Source organism: Hyla sarda, unplaced genomic scaffold, assembly GCF_029499605.1.
Source record: "Hyla sarda isolate aHylSar1 unplaced genomic scaffold, aHylSar1.hap1 scaffold_251, whole genome shotgun sequence".
In the NCBI taxonomy this organism is placed as follows: domain Eukaryota; kingdom Metazoa; phylum Chordata; class Amphibia; order Anura; family Hylidae; genus Hyla; species Hyla sarda.
Genome location: NW_026609198.1, coordinates 73,636 through 92,309, shown reverse-complemented (window position 1 = coordinate 92,309; position 18,674 = coordinate 73,636). Strand labels below are relative to the sequence as shown.

The following is an 18,674-nucleotide window of genomic DNA, read 5'->3' as shown; positions in this document are numbered from 1 at the left end:
GCATCTTAACCATTTATAGCGCATGCGGCCGGCATCTTAACCATTTATAGCGCAGGCGGCCGGCATCTTAACCATTTATAGCGCAGGCGGACGGCATCTTAACCATTTATAGCGCAGGCGGCCGGCATCTTAACCATTTATAGCGCAGGCGGCCGGCATCTTAACCATTTATAGCGCAGGCGGACGGCATCTTAACCATTTATAGCGCATGCGGCCGGCATCTTTACCATTTATAGCGCAGGCGGACGGCATCTTAACCATTTATAGCGCATGCGGCCGGCATCTTTACCATTTATAGCGCAGGCGGCCGGCATCTTAACCATTTATGGTACAGCGGCCGGCATCTTAACCATTTATAGCACAGGCGGCCGGCATCTTAACCATTTATAGCGCATGCGGCCGGCATCATAACCATTTATAGCGCACGCGGCCGGCATCTTAACCATTTATAGCGCAGGCGGCCGGCATCTTAACCATTTATAGCGCAGGCGGACGGCATCTTAACCATTTAAAGCGCATGCGGCCGGCATCTTAACCATTTATAACGCATGCGGCCGGCATCTTAACCATTTATAGCGCAGGCGGACGGCATCTTAACCATTTATAGCGCATGCGGCCGGCATCTTTACCATTTATAGCGCAGGCGTCCGGCATCTTAACCATTTATAGCGCATGCGGCCGGCATCATAACCATTTATAGCGCACGCGGCCGGCATCTTAACCATTTATAGCGCAGGCGGCCGGCATCTTAACCATTTATAGCGCAGGCGGACGGCATCTTAACCATTTAAAGCGCATGCGGCCGGCATCTTAACCATTTATAACGCATGCGGCCGGCATCTTAACCATTTATAACGCATGCGGCCGGCATCTTTACCATTTATAGCGCATGCGGCCGGCATCTTAACCATTTATGGTACAGCGGCCGGCATCTTAACCATTTATAGCACAGGCGGCCGGCATCTTAACCATTTATAGCGCATGCGGCCGGCATCATAACCATTTATAGCGCACGCGGCCGGCATCTTAACCATTTATAGCGCAGGCGGCCGGCATCTTAACCATTTATAGCGCAGGCGGACGGCATCTTAACCATTTAAAGCGCATGCGGCCGGCATCTTAACCATTTATAACGCATGCGGCCGGCATCTTAACCATTTATAGCGCAGGCGGACGGCATCTTAACCATTTATAGCGCATGCGGCCGGCATCTTTACCATTTATAGCGCAGGCGTCCGGCATCTTAACCATTTATAGCGCAGGCGGACGGCATCTTAACCATTTATAGCGCATGCGGCCGGCATCTTTACCATTTATAGCGCATGCGGCCGGCATCTTAACCATTTATGGTACAGCGGCCGGCATCTTAACCATTTATAGCACAGGCGGACGGCATCTTAACCATTTATAGCGCATGCGGCCGGCATCTTAACCATTTATGGTACAGCGGCCGGCATCTTAACCATTTATAGCACAGGCGGCCGGCATCTTAACCATTTATAGCACAGGCGGACGGCATCATAACCATTTATAGCGCACGCGTCCGGCATCTTTACCATTTATAGCGCATGCGGCTGGCATCTTAACCATTTATAGCACAGGCGGACGGCATCTTAACCATTTATAGCGCATGCGGCCGGCATCTTTACCATTTATAGCGCATGCGGCCGGCATCTTAACCATTTATGGTACAGCGGCAGGCATCTTAACCATTTATAGCACAGGCGGCCGGCATCTTAACCATTTATAGCACAGGCGGACGGCATCTTAACCATTTAAAGCGCATGTGGCCGGCATCTTAACCATTTATAGCGCATGCGGCTGGCATCTTAACCATTTATAGCACAGGCGGACGGCATCTTAACCATTTATAGCACAAGTGGCCGGCATCTTAACCATTTATAGCACAGGCGGACGGCATCTTAACCATTTATAGCGCATGCGGCCGGCATCTTAACCATTTATAGCGCAGGCGGACGGCATCTTAACCATTTATAGCACAAGTGGCCGGCATCTTAACCATTTATAGCACAGGCGGACGGCATCTTAACCATTTATAGCGCATGCGGCCGGCATCTTAACCATTTATAGCGCAGGCGGCCGGCATCTTAACCATTTATAGCGCATGCGGCCGGCATTTTAACCATTTATAGCACAGGCGGTCGGCATCTTAACCATTTATAGCGCATGCGGCCGGCATCTTAACCATTTACAGCGCATGCGGCCGGCATCTTAACCATTTATAGCGCATGCGGCTGGCATCTTAACCATTTATAGCGCATGCGGCCGGCATCTTAACCATTTATAGCACAGGCGGCCGGCATCTTAACCATTTATAGCGCATGCGGACAGCATCTTAACCATTTATAGCACACGCGGCCGGCATCTTAACCATTTATAGCACAGGCGGCCGGCATCTTAACCATTTATAGCGCAGGCGGCCGGCATCTTAACCATTTATAGCGCAGGCGGCCGGCATCTTAACCATTTATAGCGCATGCGGCCGGCATCTTAACCATTTATAGCACAGGCGGCCGGCATCTTAACCATTTATAGCGCAGGCGGCTGGCATCTTAACCATTTATAGCGCATGCGGCCGGCATCTTAACCATTTATAGCGCAGGCGGCCGGCATCTTAACCATTTATAGCACAAGTGGCCGGCATCTTAACCATTTATAGCACAGGTGGACGGCATCTTAACCATTTATAGCGCATGCGGACAGCATCTTAACCATTTATAGCACACGCGGCCGGCATCTTAACCATTTATAGCACAGGCGGCCTGCATCATAACCATTTATAGCGCAGGCGGCCGGCATCTTAACCATTTATAGCGCAGCGGCTGGCATCTTAACCATTTATAGCGCATGCGGCCGGCATCTTAACCATTTATAGCGCAGGCGGCCGGCATCTTAACCATTTATAGCACAAGTGGCCGGCATCTTAACCATTTATAGCACAGGCGGACGGCATCTTAACCATTTATAGCGCAGGCGGACGGCATCTTAACCATTTATAGCGCATGCGGCCGGCATCTTAACCATTTATAGCACATGTGGCCGGCATCTTAACCATTTATAGCGCAGGCGGCCGGCATCTTAACCATTTATAGCGCATGCGGCCGGCATTTTAACCATTTATAGCACAGGCGGTCGGCATCTTAACCATTTATAGCGCATGCGGCCGGCATCTTAACCATTTATAGCACAGGCGGACGGCATCTTAACCATTTATAGCACATGCGGCTGGCATCTTAACCATTTATAGCGCAGGCGGCCGGCATCTTAACTATTTACAGCGCAGGCGGACGGCATCTTAACCATTTATAGCGCATGCGGCCGGCATCTTAACCATTTATAGCGCAGGCGGCCGGCATCTTAACCATTTATAGCGCAGGCGGACGGCATCTTAACCATTTATAGCGCAGGCGGCCGGCATCTTAACCATTTATAGCGCAGGCGGCCGGCATCTTAACCATTTATAGCGCAGGCGGACGGCATCTTAACCATTTATAGCGCATGCGGCCGGCATCTTTACCATTTATAGCGCAGGCGGACGGCATCTTAACCATTTATAGCGCATGCGGCCGGCATCTTTACCATTTATAGCGCAGGCGGCCGGCATCTTAACCATTTATGGTACAGCGGCCGGCATCTTAACCATTTATAGCACAGGCGGCCGGCATCTTAACCATTTATAGCGCATGCGGCCGGCATCATAACCATTTATAGCGCACGCGGCCGGCATCTTAACCATTTATAGCGCAGGCGGCCGGCATCTTAACCATTTATAGCGCAGGCGGACGGCATCTTAACCATTTAAAGCGCATGCGGCCGGCATCTTTACCATTTATAGCGCAGGCGGTCGGCATCTTAACCATTTATGGTACAGCGGCCGGCATCTTAACCATTTATAGCACAGGCGGCCGGCATCTTAACCATTTAAAGCGCATGTGGCCGGCATCTTAACCATTTATAGCGCAGGCGGACGGCATCTTAACCATTTATAGCGCAGGCGGCCGGCATCTTAACCATTTATAGCGCAGGCGGCCGGCATCTTAACCTTTTATAGCGCAGGCGGATGGCATCTTAACCATTTATAGCGCATGCGGCCGGCATCTTAACCATTTATAGCGCAGGCGGCCGGCATCTTAACCATTTATAGCACAGGCGGCTGGCATCTTAACCATTTATAGCACAGGCGGACGGCATCTTAACCATTTATAGCACATGCGGCTGGCATCTTAACCATTTATAGCGCAGGCGGCCGGCATCTTAACTATTTACAGCGCAGGCGGACGGCATCTTAACCATTTATAGCGCATGCGGCCGGCATCTTAACCATTTATAGCGCAGGCGGCCGGCATCTTAACCATTTATAGCGCAGGCGGACGGCATCTTAACCATTTATAGCGCAGGCGGCCGGCATCTTAACCATTTATAGCGCAGGCGGCCGGCATCTTAACCATTTATAGCGCAGGCGGACGGCATCTTAACCATTTATAGCGCATGCGGCCGGCATCTTTACCATTTATAGCGCAGGCGGACGGCATCTTAACCATTTATAGCGCATGCGGCCGGCATCTTTACCATTTATAGCGCATGCGGCCGGCATCTTAACCATTTATGGTACAGCGGCCGGCATCTTAACCATTTATAGCACAGGCGGCCGGCATCTTAACCATTTATAGCGCATGCGGCCGGCATCATAACCATTTATAGCGCACGCGGCCGGCATCTTAACCATTTATAGCGCAGGCGGCCGGCATCTTAACCATTTATAGCGCAGGCGGACGGCATCTTAACCATTTAAAGCGCATGCGGCCGGCATCTTAACCATTTATAACGCATGCGGCCGGCATCTTAACCATTTATAGCGCAGGCGGACGGCATCTTAACCATTTATAGCGCATGCGGCCGGCATCTTTACCATTTATAGCGCAGGCGTCCGGCATCTTAACCATTTATAGCGCAGGCGGACGGCATCTTAACCATTTATAGCGCATGCGGCCGGCATCTTTACCATTTATAGCGCATGCGGCCGGCATCTTAACCATTTATGGTACAGCGGCCGGCATCTTAACCATTTATAGCACAGGCGGACGGCATCTTAACCATTTATAGCGCATGCGGCCGGCATCTTAACCATTTATGGTACAGCGGCCGGCATCTTAACCATTTATAGCACAGGCGGCCGGCATCTTAACCATTTATAGCACAGGCGGACGGCATCATAACCATTTATAGCGCACGCGTCCGGCATCTTTACCATTTATAGCGCATGCGGCTGGCATCTTAACCATTTATAGCACAGGCGGACGGCATCTTAACCATTTATAGCGCATGCGGCCGGCATCTTTACCATTTATAGCGCATGCGGCCGGCATCTTAACCATTTATGGTACAGCGGCAGGCATCTTAACCATTTATAGCACAGGCGGCCGGCATCTTAACCATTTATAGCACAGGCGGACGGCATCTTAACCATTTAAAGCGCATGTGGCCGGCATCTTAACCATTTATAGCGCATGCGGCTGGCATCTTAACCATTTATAGCACAGGCGGACGGCATCTTAACCATTTATAGCACAAGTGGCCGGCATCTTAACCATTTATAGCACAGGCGGACGGCATCTTAACCATTTATAGCGCATGCGGCCGGCATCTTAACCATTTATAGCGCAGGCGGACGGCATCTTAACCATTTATAGCACAAGTGGCCGGCATCTTAACCATTTATAGCACAGGCGGACGGCATCTTAACCATTTATAGCGCATGCGGCCGGCATCTTAACCATTTATAGCGCAGGCGGCCGGCATCTTAACCATTTATAGCGCATGCGGCCGGCATTTTAACCATTTATAGCACAGGCGGTCGGCATCTTAACCATTTATAGCGCATGCGGCCGGCATCTTAACCATTTACAGCGCATGCGGCCGGCATCTTAACCATTTATAGCGCATGCGGCTGGCATCTTAACCATTTATAGCGCATGCGGCCGGCATCTTAACCATTTATAGCACAGGCGGCCGGCATCTTAACCATTTATAGCGCATGCGGACAGCATCTTAACCATTTATAGCACACGCGGCCGGCATCTTAACCATTTATAGCACAGGCGGCCGGCATCTTAACCATTTATAGCGCAGGCGGCCGGCATCTTAACCATTTATAGCGCAGGCGGCCGGCATCTTAACCATTTATAGCGCATGCGGCCGGCATCTTAACCATTTATAGCACAGGCGGCCGGCATCTTAACCATTTATAGCGCAGGCGGCTGGCATCTTAACCATTTATAGCGCATGCGGCCGGCATCTTAACCATTTATAGCGCAGGCGGCCGGCATCTTAACCATTTATAGCACAAGTGGCCGGCATCTTAACCATTTATAGCACAGGTGGACGGCATCTTAACCATTTATAGCGCATGCGGACAGCATCTTAACCATTTATAGCACACGCGGCCGGCATCTTAACCATTTATAGCACAGGCGGCCTGCATCATAACCATTTATAGCGCAGGCGGCCGGCATCTTAACCATTTATAGCGCAGCGGCTGGCATCTTAACCATTTATAGCGCATGCGGCCGGCATCTTAACCATTTATAGCGCAGGCGGCCGGCATCTTAACCATTTATAGCACAAGTGGCCGGCATCTTAACCATTTATAGCACAGGCGGACGGCATCTTAACCATTTATAGCGCAGGCGGACGGCATCTTAACCATTTATAGCGCATGCGGCCGGCATCTTAACCATTTATAGCACATGTGGCCGGCATCTTAACCATTTATAGCGCAGGCGGCCGGCATCTTAACCATTTATAGCGCATGCGGCCGGCATTTTAACCATTTATAGCACAGGCGGTCGGCATCTTAACCATTTATAGCGCATGCGGCCGGCATCTTAACCATTTATAGCACAGGCGGACGGCATCTTAACCATTTATAGCACATGCGGCTGGCATCTTAACCATTTATAGCGCAGGCGGCCGGCATCTTAACTATTTACAGCGCAGGCGGACGGCATCTTAACCATTTATAGCGCATGCGGCCGGCATCTTAACCATTTATAGCGCAGGCGGCCGGCATCTTAACCATTTATAGCGCAGGCGGACGGCATCTTAACCATTTATAGCGCAGGCGGCCGGCATCTTAACCATTTATAGCGCAGGCGGCCGGCATCTTAACCATTTATAGCGCAGGCGGACGGCATCTTAACCATTTATAGCGCATGCGGCCGGCATCTTTACCATTTATAGCGCAGGCGGACGGCATCTTAACCATTTATAGCGCATGCGGCCGGCATCTTTACCATTTATAGCGCAGGCGGCCGGCATCTTAACCATTTATGGTACAGCGGCCGGCATCTTAACCATTTATAGCACAGGCGGCCGGCATCTTAACCATTTATAGCGCATGCGGCCGGCATCATAACCATTTATAGCGCACGCGGCCGGCATCTTAACCATTTATAGCGCAGGCGGCCGGCATCTTAACCATTTATAGCGCAGGCGGACGGCATCTTAACCATTTAAAGCGCATGCGGCCGGCATCTTAACCATTTATAACGCATGCGGCCGGCATCTTAACCATTTATAGCGCAGGCGGACGGCATCTTAACCATTTATAGCGCATGCGGCCGGCATCTTTACCATTTATAGCGCAGGCGTCCGGCATCTTAACCATTTATAGCGCAGGCGGACGGCATCTTAACCATTTATAGCGCATGCGGCCGGCATCTTTACCATTTATAGCGCATGCGGCCGGCATCTTAACCATTTATGGTACAGCGGCCGGCATCTTAACCATTTATAGCACAGGCGGACGGCATCTTAACCATTTATAGCGCATGCGGCCGGCATCTTAACCATTTATGGTACAGCGGCCGGCATCTTAACCATTTATAGCACAGGCGGCCGGCATCTTAACCATTTATAGCACAGGCGGACGGCATCATAACCATTTATAGCGCACGCGTCCGGCATCTTAACCATTTATAGCGCATGCGGCTGGCATCTTAACCATTTATAGCACAGGCGGACGGCATCTTAACCATTTATAGCGCATGCGGCCGGCATCTTTACCATTTATAGCGCATGCGGCCGGCATCTTAACCATTTATGGTACAGCGGCAGGCATCTTAACCATTTATAGCACAGGCGGCCGGCATCTTAACCATTTATAGCACAGGCGGACGGCATCTTAACCATTTAAAGCGCATGTGGCCGGCATCTTAACCATTTATAGCGCATGCGGCTGGCATCTTAACCATTTATAGCACAGGCGGACGGCATCTTAACCATTTATAGCACAAGTGGCCGGCATCTTAACCATTTATAGCACAGGCGGACGGCATCTTAACCATTTATAGCACAGGCGGACGGCATCTTAACCATTTATAGCGCAGGCGGACGGCATCTTAACCATTTATAGCGCATGCGGCCGGCATCTTAACCATTTATAGCACATGTGGCCGGCATCTTAACCATTTATAGCGCAGGCGGCCGGCATCTTAACCATTTATAGCGCATGCGGCCGGCATTTTAACCATTTATAGCACAGGCGGTCGGCATCTTAACCATTTATAGCGCATGCGGCCGGCATCTTAACCATTTATAGCACAGGCGGACGGCATCTTAACCATTTATAGCACATGCGGCTGGCATCTTAACCATTTATAGCGCAGGCGGCCGGCATCTTAACCATTTATAGCGCATGCGGCCGGCATCTTAACCATTTATAGCACATGTGGCCGGCATCTTAACCATTTATAGCGCAGGCGGCCGGCATCTTAACCATTTATAGCGCAGGCGGACGGCATCTTAACCATTTATAGCGCAGGCGGCCGGCATCTTAACCATTTATAGCGCAGGCGGCCGGCATCTTAACCATTTATAGCGCAGGCGGACGGCATCTTAACCATTTATAGCGCATGCGGCCGGCATCTTTACCATTTATAGCGCAGGCGGACGGCATCTTAACCATTTATAGCGCATGCGGCCGGCATCTTTACCATTTATAGCGCATGCGGCCGGCATCTTAACCATTTATGGTACAGCGGCCGGCATCTTAACCATTTATAGCACAGGCGGCCGGCATCTTAACCATTTATAGCGCATGCGGCCGGCATCATAACCATTTATAGCGCACGCGGCCGGCATCTTAACCATTTATAGCGCAGGCGGCCGGCATCTTAACCATTTATAGCGCAGGCGGACGGCATCTTAACCATTTAAAGCGCATGCGGCCGGCATCTTAACCATTTATAACGCATGCGGCCGGCATCTTAACCATTTATAGCGCAGGCGGACGGCATCTTAACCATTTATAGCGCATGCGGCCGGCATCTTTACCATTTATAGCGCAGGCGTCCGGCATCTTAACCATTTATAGCGCAGGCGGACGGCATCTTAACCATTTATAGCGCATGCGGCCGGCATCTTTACCATTTATAGCGCATGCGGCCGGCATCTTAACCATTTATGGTACAGCGGCCGGCATCTTAACCATTTATAGCACAGGCGGACGGCATCTTAACCATTTATAGCGCATGCGGCCGGCATCTTAACCATTTATGGTACAGCGGCCGGCATCTTAACCATTTATAGCGCACGCGTCCGGCATCTTAACCATTTATAGCGCATGCGGCTGGCATCTTAACCATTTATAGCACAGGCGGACGGCATCTTAACCATTTATAGCGCATGCGGCCGGCATCTTTACCATTTATAGCGCATGCGGCCGGCATCTTAACCATTTATGGTACAGCGGCAGGCATCTTAACCATTTATAGCACAGGCGGCCGGCATCTTAACCATTTATAGCACAGGCGGACGGCATCTTAACCATTTAAAGCGCATGTGGCCGGCATCTTAACCATTTATAGCGCATGCGGCTGGCATCTTAACCATTTATAGCACAGGCGGACGGCATCTTAACCATTTATAGCACAAGTGGCCGGCATCTTAACCATTTATAGCACAGGCGGACGGCATCTTAACCATTTATAGCGCATGCGGCCGGCATCTTAACCATTTATAGCGCAGGCGGCCGGCATCTTAACCATTTATAGCGCATGCGGCCGGCATTTTAACCATTTATAGCACAGGCGGTCGGCATCTTAACCATTTATAGCGCATGCGGCCGGCATCTTAACCATTTACAGCGCATGCGGCCGGCATCTTAACCATTTATAGCGCATGCGGCTGGCATCTTAACCATTTATAGCGCATGCGGCCGGCATCTTAACCATTTATAGCACAGGCGGCCGGCATCTTAACCATTTATAGCGCATGCGGACAGCATCTTAACCATTTATAGCACACGCGGCCGGCATCTTAACCATTTATAGCACAGGCGGCCGGCATCTTAACCATTTATAGCGCAGGCGGCCGGCATCTTAACCATTTATAGCGCATGCGGCCGGCATCTTAACCATTTATAGCACAGGCGGCCGGCATCTTAACCATTTATAGCGCAGGCGGCTGGCATCTTAACCATTTATAGCGCATGCGGCCGGCATCTTAACCATTTATAGCGCAGGCGGCCGGCATCTTAACCATTTATAGCACAAGTGGCCGGCATCTTAACCATTTATAGCACAGGTGGACGGCATCTTAACCATTTATAGCGCATGCGGACAGCATCTTAACCATTTATAGCACACGCGGCCGGCATCTTAACCATTTATAGCACAGGCGGCCTGCATCATAACCATTTATAGCGCAGGCGGCCGGCATCTTAACCATTTATAGCGCAGCGGCTGGCATCTTAACCATTTATAGCGCATGCGGCCGGCATCTTAACCATTTATAGCGCAGGCGGCCGGCATCTTAACCATTTATAGCACAAGTGGCCGGCATCTTAACCATTTATAGCACAGGCGGACGGCATCTTAACCATTTATAGCGCAGGCGGACGGCATCTTAACCATTTATAGCGCATGCGGCCGGCATCTTAACCATTTATAGCACATGTGGCCGGCATCTTAACCATTTATAGCGCAGGCGGCCGGCATCTTAACCATTTATAGCGCATGCGGCCGGCATTTTAACCATTTATAGCACAGGCGGTCGGCATCTTAACCATTTATAGCGCATGCGGCCGGCATCTTAACCATTTACAGCGCATGCGGCCGGCATCTTAACCATTTATAGCGCATGCGGCCGGCATCTTAACCATTTATAGCGCATGCGGCCGGCATCTTAACCATTTATAGCACAGGCGGCCGGCATCTTAACCATTTATAGCGCATGCGGACAGCATCTTAACCATTTATAGCACACGCGGCCGGCATCTTAACCATTTATAGCGCAGGCGGCCGCCATCTTAACCATTTATAGCGCAGGCGGACGGCATCTTAACCATTTATAGCGCAGGCGGCCGGCATCTTAACCATTTATAGCGCAGGCGGCCGGCATCTTAACCATTTATAGCGCAGGCGGCCGGCATCTTAACCATTTATAGCGCAGGCATCCGGCATCTTAACCATTTATAGCGCAGCGGCCGGCATCTTAACCATTTATAGCGCATGCGGCCGGCATCTTAACCATTTATAGCGCAGGCGGCCGGCATCTTAACCATTTATAGCGCAGGCGGCCGGCATCTTAACCATTTATAGCGCAGGCATCCGGCATCTTAACCATTTATAGCGCAGCGGCCGGCATCTTAACCATTTATAGCGCATGCGGCCGGCATCTTAACCATTTATAGCGCATGCGGACGGACTCTTAACCATTTATAGCACAAGTGGCCGGCATCTTAACCATTTATAGCGCATGCGGCCAACATCTTAACCATTTATAGCGCAGGCGGCCGGCATCTTAACCATTTATAGCGCAGGCGGCCGGCATCTTAACCATTTATAGCGCAGGCGGCCGGCATCTTAACCATTTATAGCACCTCGGCTGGCATCTCATTAATTTAAAGCGCGGACGGCTCACAGGATTATGATGATGATTATTTCCCCCATGTGGGGACAGCCGCTGCACCTGATAATTCATTCATTTGTGGGGGAGGAGCTGCCCAACTGGTATTGCGGTAAGGGAAAAATTCATATCGCGCAGGGGAAAAAATTCAGTATTCGGTATGAACCAGTATACTGCCCGGCCCTACCTCCAACCAACTGGATCACTCACCAACCACAAACATCCTCCCACCAACTGTTCACTCACTGACCCCAAACATCCTCCGACCCACTGGATCACTCAACCACCCCAAACATCCTCCAACCAACTGGATCACTCACATAGCCCAAACATCCTCCGAACAACTGGATAACTCACCCACCCCACACATCCTCCGACCAATTGGATCGCTCACCTACCCCACACATCCTCCAACCAACTGGATCACTCACAGACCCCAAACATCCTCTAACCAACTGGATCACTCACCAACCCCACACATCCCCCAACCAACTGGATCACTCACTGACCCCACACATCCTTCTACCAACTAGATCACTCACCGACCCAATCATCTTCCAACCAACTGGATCACTCACTGACCCCAAACATCCTCCAACCAACCGGATCACTCACTGACCCCACACATCCTCTGACCAACTGGATCACTCACCGACAGCACACATCCTACAACTAACTGGATCACTCACCAACACAACACATCTTATGACCAACTGGATCACTCACCGACCACACACATCCTCCGATCAACTGGACCACTCACCGACCCCACACATCCTCCGACCAACTGGATCACTCACCGACCCCACACATCCTCTGACCAACTGGATCACTCACCAACCCCACACATTCTCCAACCAACTGGATCACTCACTGACCCCACACATCCTCCGACCAACTGTATCACTCACTGATGCCACACATCCTCTGACCAACTGGATCACTCACCGACCCCACACATCCTCTGACCAACTGTATCACTCACTGATGCCACACATCCTCTGACCAACTGGATCACTCACCGACCCCACACATCCTCCAACCAATTGGATCACTCACCGACCTCACACATCCTCCGACCAACTGGATCACTCACCAACCCCAAACATCCTCCGACCAACTGGATCACTCACCGACCCCACACATCCTCCGACCAACTGGACCACTCACCGACCCCACACATCCTCCGACCAACTGGATCACTCACAGACCCCACACATCCTACAACCAACTGGATCACTCACCGACCCCACACATCCTCCGCAGCTGTACCCTTCTTATACACTCACTGCTTTCCCCTCTTGATGAGCCACTCAACACCCAAACCAGTGTACCCCAGAAGCCTCCCCATTGTCAATGGATAACGATCCTTGTAGACACATACATCTGATTAAAGGGAGGATCCAGTGGATGGGGTTTTTTTTGTTTCAAACTAATCCCATTGTGTAGGGTATATCAAAATAAACCTGTACTTACCTCCAGCGATCAGCGATACCTCTGGCGTCTTCTTAAGCTGCATAGTGATGTGTGGGGCCCTAGAAGAACCCGCATCGGCCAGTGATTGGATGAGCTGCGGTATTGCCCACCGGGTGTGACACGTCAGGCTGCAGCTTAAGAAAACCATCACTGTGGAACGGGAGCAGAACACAGGAGGCATCACAGGGCGCTGGGGGTAAGTACAGGTTTATTTTGTTATACCCCACAAAATGGACATAAGTATGATAATCCCACCACCACTGACTAACTCCTTTAAGTAGTTTATTGTCAACAGAAAATCTGACAGCCTGATAACACTGCAGGGTCACCACTCTAGGGGGCATCACTCAGTCTCACCTGAGGAGGAGGATTCCAAGGACTCTTCTCTTCCTTCTAGAGGGGGATTGAAGGCGGACACGGCCCCCGACTCTGCAGCCTGTGGTGTGAGAAGCATCCCCCGGGGCTGACCACCCTGCAGGATCCTATAAGAGAGAGGAGACCACCATAATGATAAGATGATGAGAGGAGACCACCATAATGATAAGAGGAGAGGAGACCACCATAATGATAAGAGGAGAGGAGAGGAGACCACCATAATGATAAGATGAGGAGAGGAGACCACCATAATGATAAGAGGAGAGAAGACCACCATAATGATAAGAGGAGAGGAGACCACCAAAATGATAAGATGATGAGAGGAGACCACCATAATGATAAGAGGAGAGGAGACCACCATAATGATAAGAGGAGAGGAGACCACCATAATGATAAGATGAGGAGAGGAGACCACCATAATGATAAGAGGAGAGGAGACCACCATAATGATAAGAGGAGAGGAGACCACCATAATGATAAGAGGAGAGGAGAGGAGACCACCATAATGATAAGAGGAGAGGAGAGGAGACCACCATAATGATAAGAGGAGAGGAGACCACCATAATGATAAGAGGAGAGGAGACCACCATAATGATAAGAGGAGAGGAGACCACCATAATGATAAGAGGAGAGGAGACCACCATAATGATAAGAGGAGAGGAGACCACCATAATGATAAGAGGAGAGGAGACCACCATAATGATAAGATGAGGAGAGGAGACCACCATAATGATAAGAGGAGAGAAGACCACCATAATGATAAGATAAGAGGAGACCACCATAATGATAAGATGAGAGGAGACCACCATAATGATAAGATGATGAGAGGAGACCACCATAATGATAAGATGATGAGAGGAGACCACCATAATGATAAGAGGAGAGGAGACCACCATAATGATAAGAGGAGAGGAGACCACCATAATGATAAGATGAGGAGAGGAGACCACCATAATGATAAGAGGAGAGAAGACCACCATAATGATAAGATAAGAGGAGAGGAGACCACCATAATGATAAGAGGAGACCACCATAATGATAAGATGAGAGGAGACCACCATAATGATAAGATGAGAGGAGACCACCATAATGATAAGATGAGAGGAGACCACCATAATGATAAGAGGAGAGGAGACCACCATAATGATAAGATGAGAGGAGACCACCATAATGATAAGAGGAGAGGAGACCACCATAATGATAAGAGGAGAGGAGACCATCATAATGATAAGATGAGGAGAGGAGACCACCATAATGATAAGATGAGAGGAGACCACCATAATGATAAGATGATGAGAGGAGACCACCATAATGATAAGAGGAGAGGAGACCACCATAATGATAAGAGGAGACCACCATAATGATGAGAGGAGAGGAGACCACCATAATGATAAGATGAGAGGAGACCACCATAATGATAAGAGGAGAGGAGACCACCATAATGATAAGAGGAGAGGAGACCACCATAACGATAAGAGGAGAGGAGACCACCATAATGATAAGATGAGAGGAGACCACCATAATGATAAGAGGAGAGGAGACCACCATAATGATAAGAGGAGAGGAGATCACCATAATGATAAGATGAGAGGAGACCACCATAATGATAAGAGGAGAGGAGACCACCATAATGATAAGAGGAGAGGAGACCACCATAATGATAAGAGGAGAGGAGACCACCATAATGATAAGAGGAGAGGAGACCACCATAATGATAAGAGGAGAGGAGACCATCATAATGATAAGATGAGGAGAGGAGACCACCATAATGATAAGAGGAGAGGAGACCACCATAATGATAAGAGGAGACCACCATAATGATGAGAGGAGAGGAGACCACCATAATGATAAGATGATGAGAGGAGACCTCCATAATGATAAGAGGAGAGGAGACCACCATAATGATAAGATGAGAGGAGACCACCATAATGATAAGAGGAGAGGAGACCACCATAATGATAAGAGGAGAGGAGACCACCATAATGATAAGAGGAGAGGAGACCACCATAATGATAAGAGGAGAGGAGACCACCATAATGATAAGAGGAGAGGAGACCACCATAATGATAAGAGGAGAGGAGACCACCATAATGATAAGATGAGAGGAGAGGAGACCACCATAATGATAAGAGGAGAGGAGACCACCATAATGATAAGATGAGAGGAGAGGAGACCACCATAATGATAAGAGGAGAGGAGACCACCATAATGATAAGACGAGACCACCATAATGATAAGATGAGACCACCATAATGATAAGATGAGAGGAGACCACCATAATGATAAGAGGAGAGGAGACCACCATAATGATAAGAGGAGAGGAGACCACCATAATGATAAGAGGAGAGGAGACCACCATAATGATAAGAGGAGAGGAGACCACCATAATGATAAGATGAGAGGAGACCACCATAATGATAAGATGAGACCACCATAATGATAAGATGAGAGGAGACCACCATAATGATAAGATGAGAGGAGACCACCATAATGATAAGATGAGAGGAGACCACCATAATGATAAGATGAGGAGAGGAGACCACCATAATGATAAGAGGAGAGGAGACCACCATAATGATAAGAGGAGACCACCATAATGATGAGAGGAGAGGAGACCACCATAATGATAAGATGAGAGGAGACCACCATAATGATAAGATGAGAGGAGACCACCATAATGATAAGAGGAGAGGAGACCACCATAATGATAAGAGGAGAGGAGACCACCATAATGATAAGATGAGAGGAGAGGAGACCACCATAATATTAAGAGGAGAGGAGACCACCATAATGATAAGAGGAGAGGAGACCACCATAATGATAAGAGGAGAGGAGACCACCATAATGATAAGAGGAGAGGAGACCACCATAATGATAAGAGGAGAGGAGACCACCATAATGATAAGATGAGAGGAGAGGAGACCACCATAATATTAAGAGGAGAGGAGACCACCATAATGATAAGAGGAGAGGAGACCACCATAATGATAAGAGGAGAGGAGACCACCATAATGATAAGATGAGGAGAGGAGACCACCATAATGATAAGAGGAGAGGAGACCACCATAATGATAAGAGGAGAGGAGACCACCATAATGATAAGAGGAGAGGAGACCACCATAATGATAAGAGGAGAGGAGACCACCATAATGATAAGAGGAGAGGAGACCACCATAATGATAAGAGGAGAGGAGACCACCATAATGATAAGAGGAGAGGAGACCACCATAATGATAAGAGGAGAGGAGACCACCATAATGATAAGAGGAGAGGAGACCACCATAATGATAAGATGAGGAGAGGAGACCACCATAATGATAAGAGGAGAGGAGACCACCATAATGATAAGAGGAGAGGAGACCACCATAATGATAAGATGAGGAGAGGAGACCACCATAATGATAAGATGAGGAGAGGAGACCACCATAATGATAAGATGAGGAGAGGAGACCACCATAATGATAAGAGGAGAGGAGACCACCATAATGATAAGATGAGAGGAGACCACCATAATGATAAGAGGAGAGGAGACCACCATAATGATAAGAGGAGAGGAGACCACCATAATGATAAGATGAGAGGAGACCACCATAATGATAAGAGGAGAGGAGACCACCATAATGATAAGAGGAGAGGAGACCACCATAATGATAAGAGGAGAGGAGACCACCATAATGATAAGAGGAGAGGAGACCACCATAATGATAAGAGGAGACCACCATAATGATAAGAGGAGAGGAGACCACCATAATGATAAGAGGAGAGGAGACCACCATAATGATAAGAGGAGAGGAGACCACCATAATGATAAGAGGAGAGGAGACCACCATAATGATAAGAGGAGAGGAGACCACCATAATGATAAGAGGAGAGGAGACCACCATAATGATAAGAGGAGAGGAGACCACCATAATGATAAGAGGAGAGGAGACCACCATAATGATAAGAGGAGAGGAGACCACCATAATGATAAGAGGAGAGGAGACCACCATAATGATAAGAGGAGAGGAGACCACCATAATGATAAGAGGAGAGGAGACCACCATAATGATAAGAGGAGAGGAGACCACCATAATGATAAGAGGAGAGGAGACCACCATAATGATAAGAGGAGAGGAGACCACCATAATGATAAGAGGAGAGGAGACCACCATAATGATAAGAGGAGAGGAGACCACCATAATGATAAGAGGGGAGGAGACCACCATAATGATAAGATGAGGAGAGGAGACCACCATAATGATAAGATGAGAGGAGACCACCATAATGATAAGAGGAGAGGAGACCACCATAATGATAAGAGGAGAGGAGACCACCATAATGATAAGATGAGAGGAGACCACCATAATGATAAGATGAGAGGAGACCACCATAATGATAAGAGGAGAGGAGACCACCATAATGATAAGAGGAGAGGAGACCACCATAATGATAAGAGGAGAGGAGACCACCATAATGATAAGAGGAGACCACCATAATGATAAGAGGAGAGGAGACCACCATAATGATAAGAGGAGAGGAGACCACCATAATGATAAGGAGAGGAGACCACCATAATGATAAGAGGAGAGGAGACCACCATAATGATAAGAGGAGAGGAGACCACCATAATGATAAGATGAGAGGAGACCACCATAATGATAAGAGGAGAGGAGACCACCATAATGATAAGAGGAGAGGAGACCACCATAATGATGAGATGAGACCACCATAATGATAAGAGGAGAGGAGACCACCATAATGATAAGATGAGAGGAGACCACCATAATGATAAGAGGAGAGGAGACCACCATAATGATGAGAGGAGAGGAGACCACCATAATGATAAGAGGAGAGGAGACCACCATAATGATAAGATGAGGAGAGGAGACCACCATAATGATAAGAGGAGACCA

The 18,674-nt window shown here is 49.1% G+C and overlaps 1 protein-coding gene across 4 annotated transcripts in view; it reads right to left on the bottom strand.

Annotated features, from left to right (window-relative positions):
• The window catches only part of LOC130323574 (uncharacterized), a 146,679-nt gene that overhangs the window by 112,518 nt on the left and 15,487 nt on the right, over nt 1-18,674 (bottom strand). For 3 of the 4 annotated variants that reach the window (XM_056553158.1, XM_056553159.1, XM_056553157.1), the window contains 2 exons: nt 13,762-13,886; nt 13,405-13,554 (listed from right to left, as the gene is read on the bottom strand). In XM_056553158.1, coding sequence (XP_056409133.1) covers nt 13,405-13,554; nt 13,762-13,886 — 275 coding nt within the window. The remainder of the gene's footprint in view (nt 1-13,404; nt 13,555-13,761; nt 13,887-18,674) is intronic. The other variant, XM_056553160.1, reaches the window with a different exon arrangement.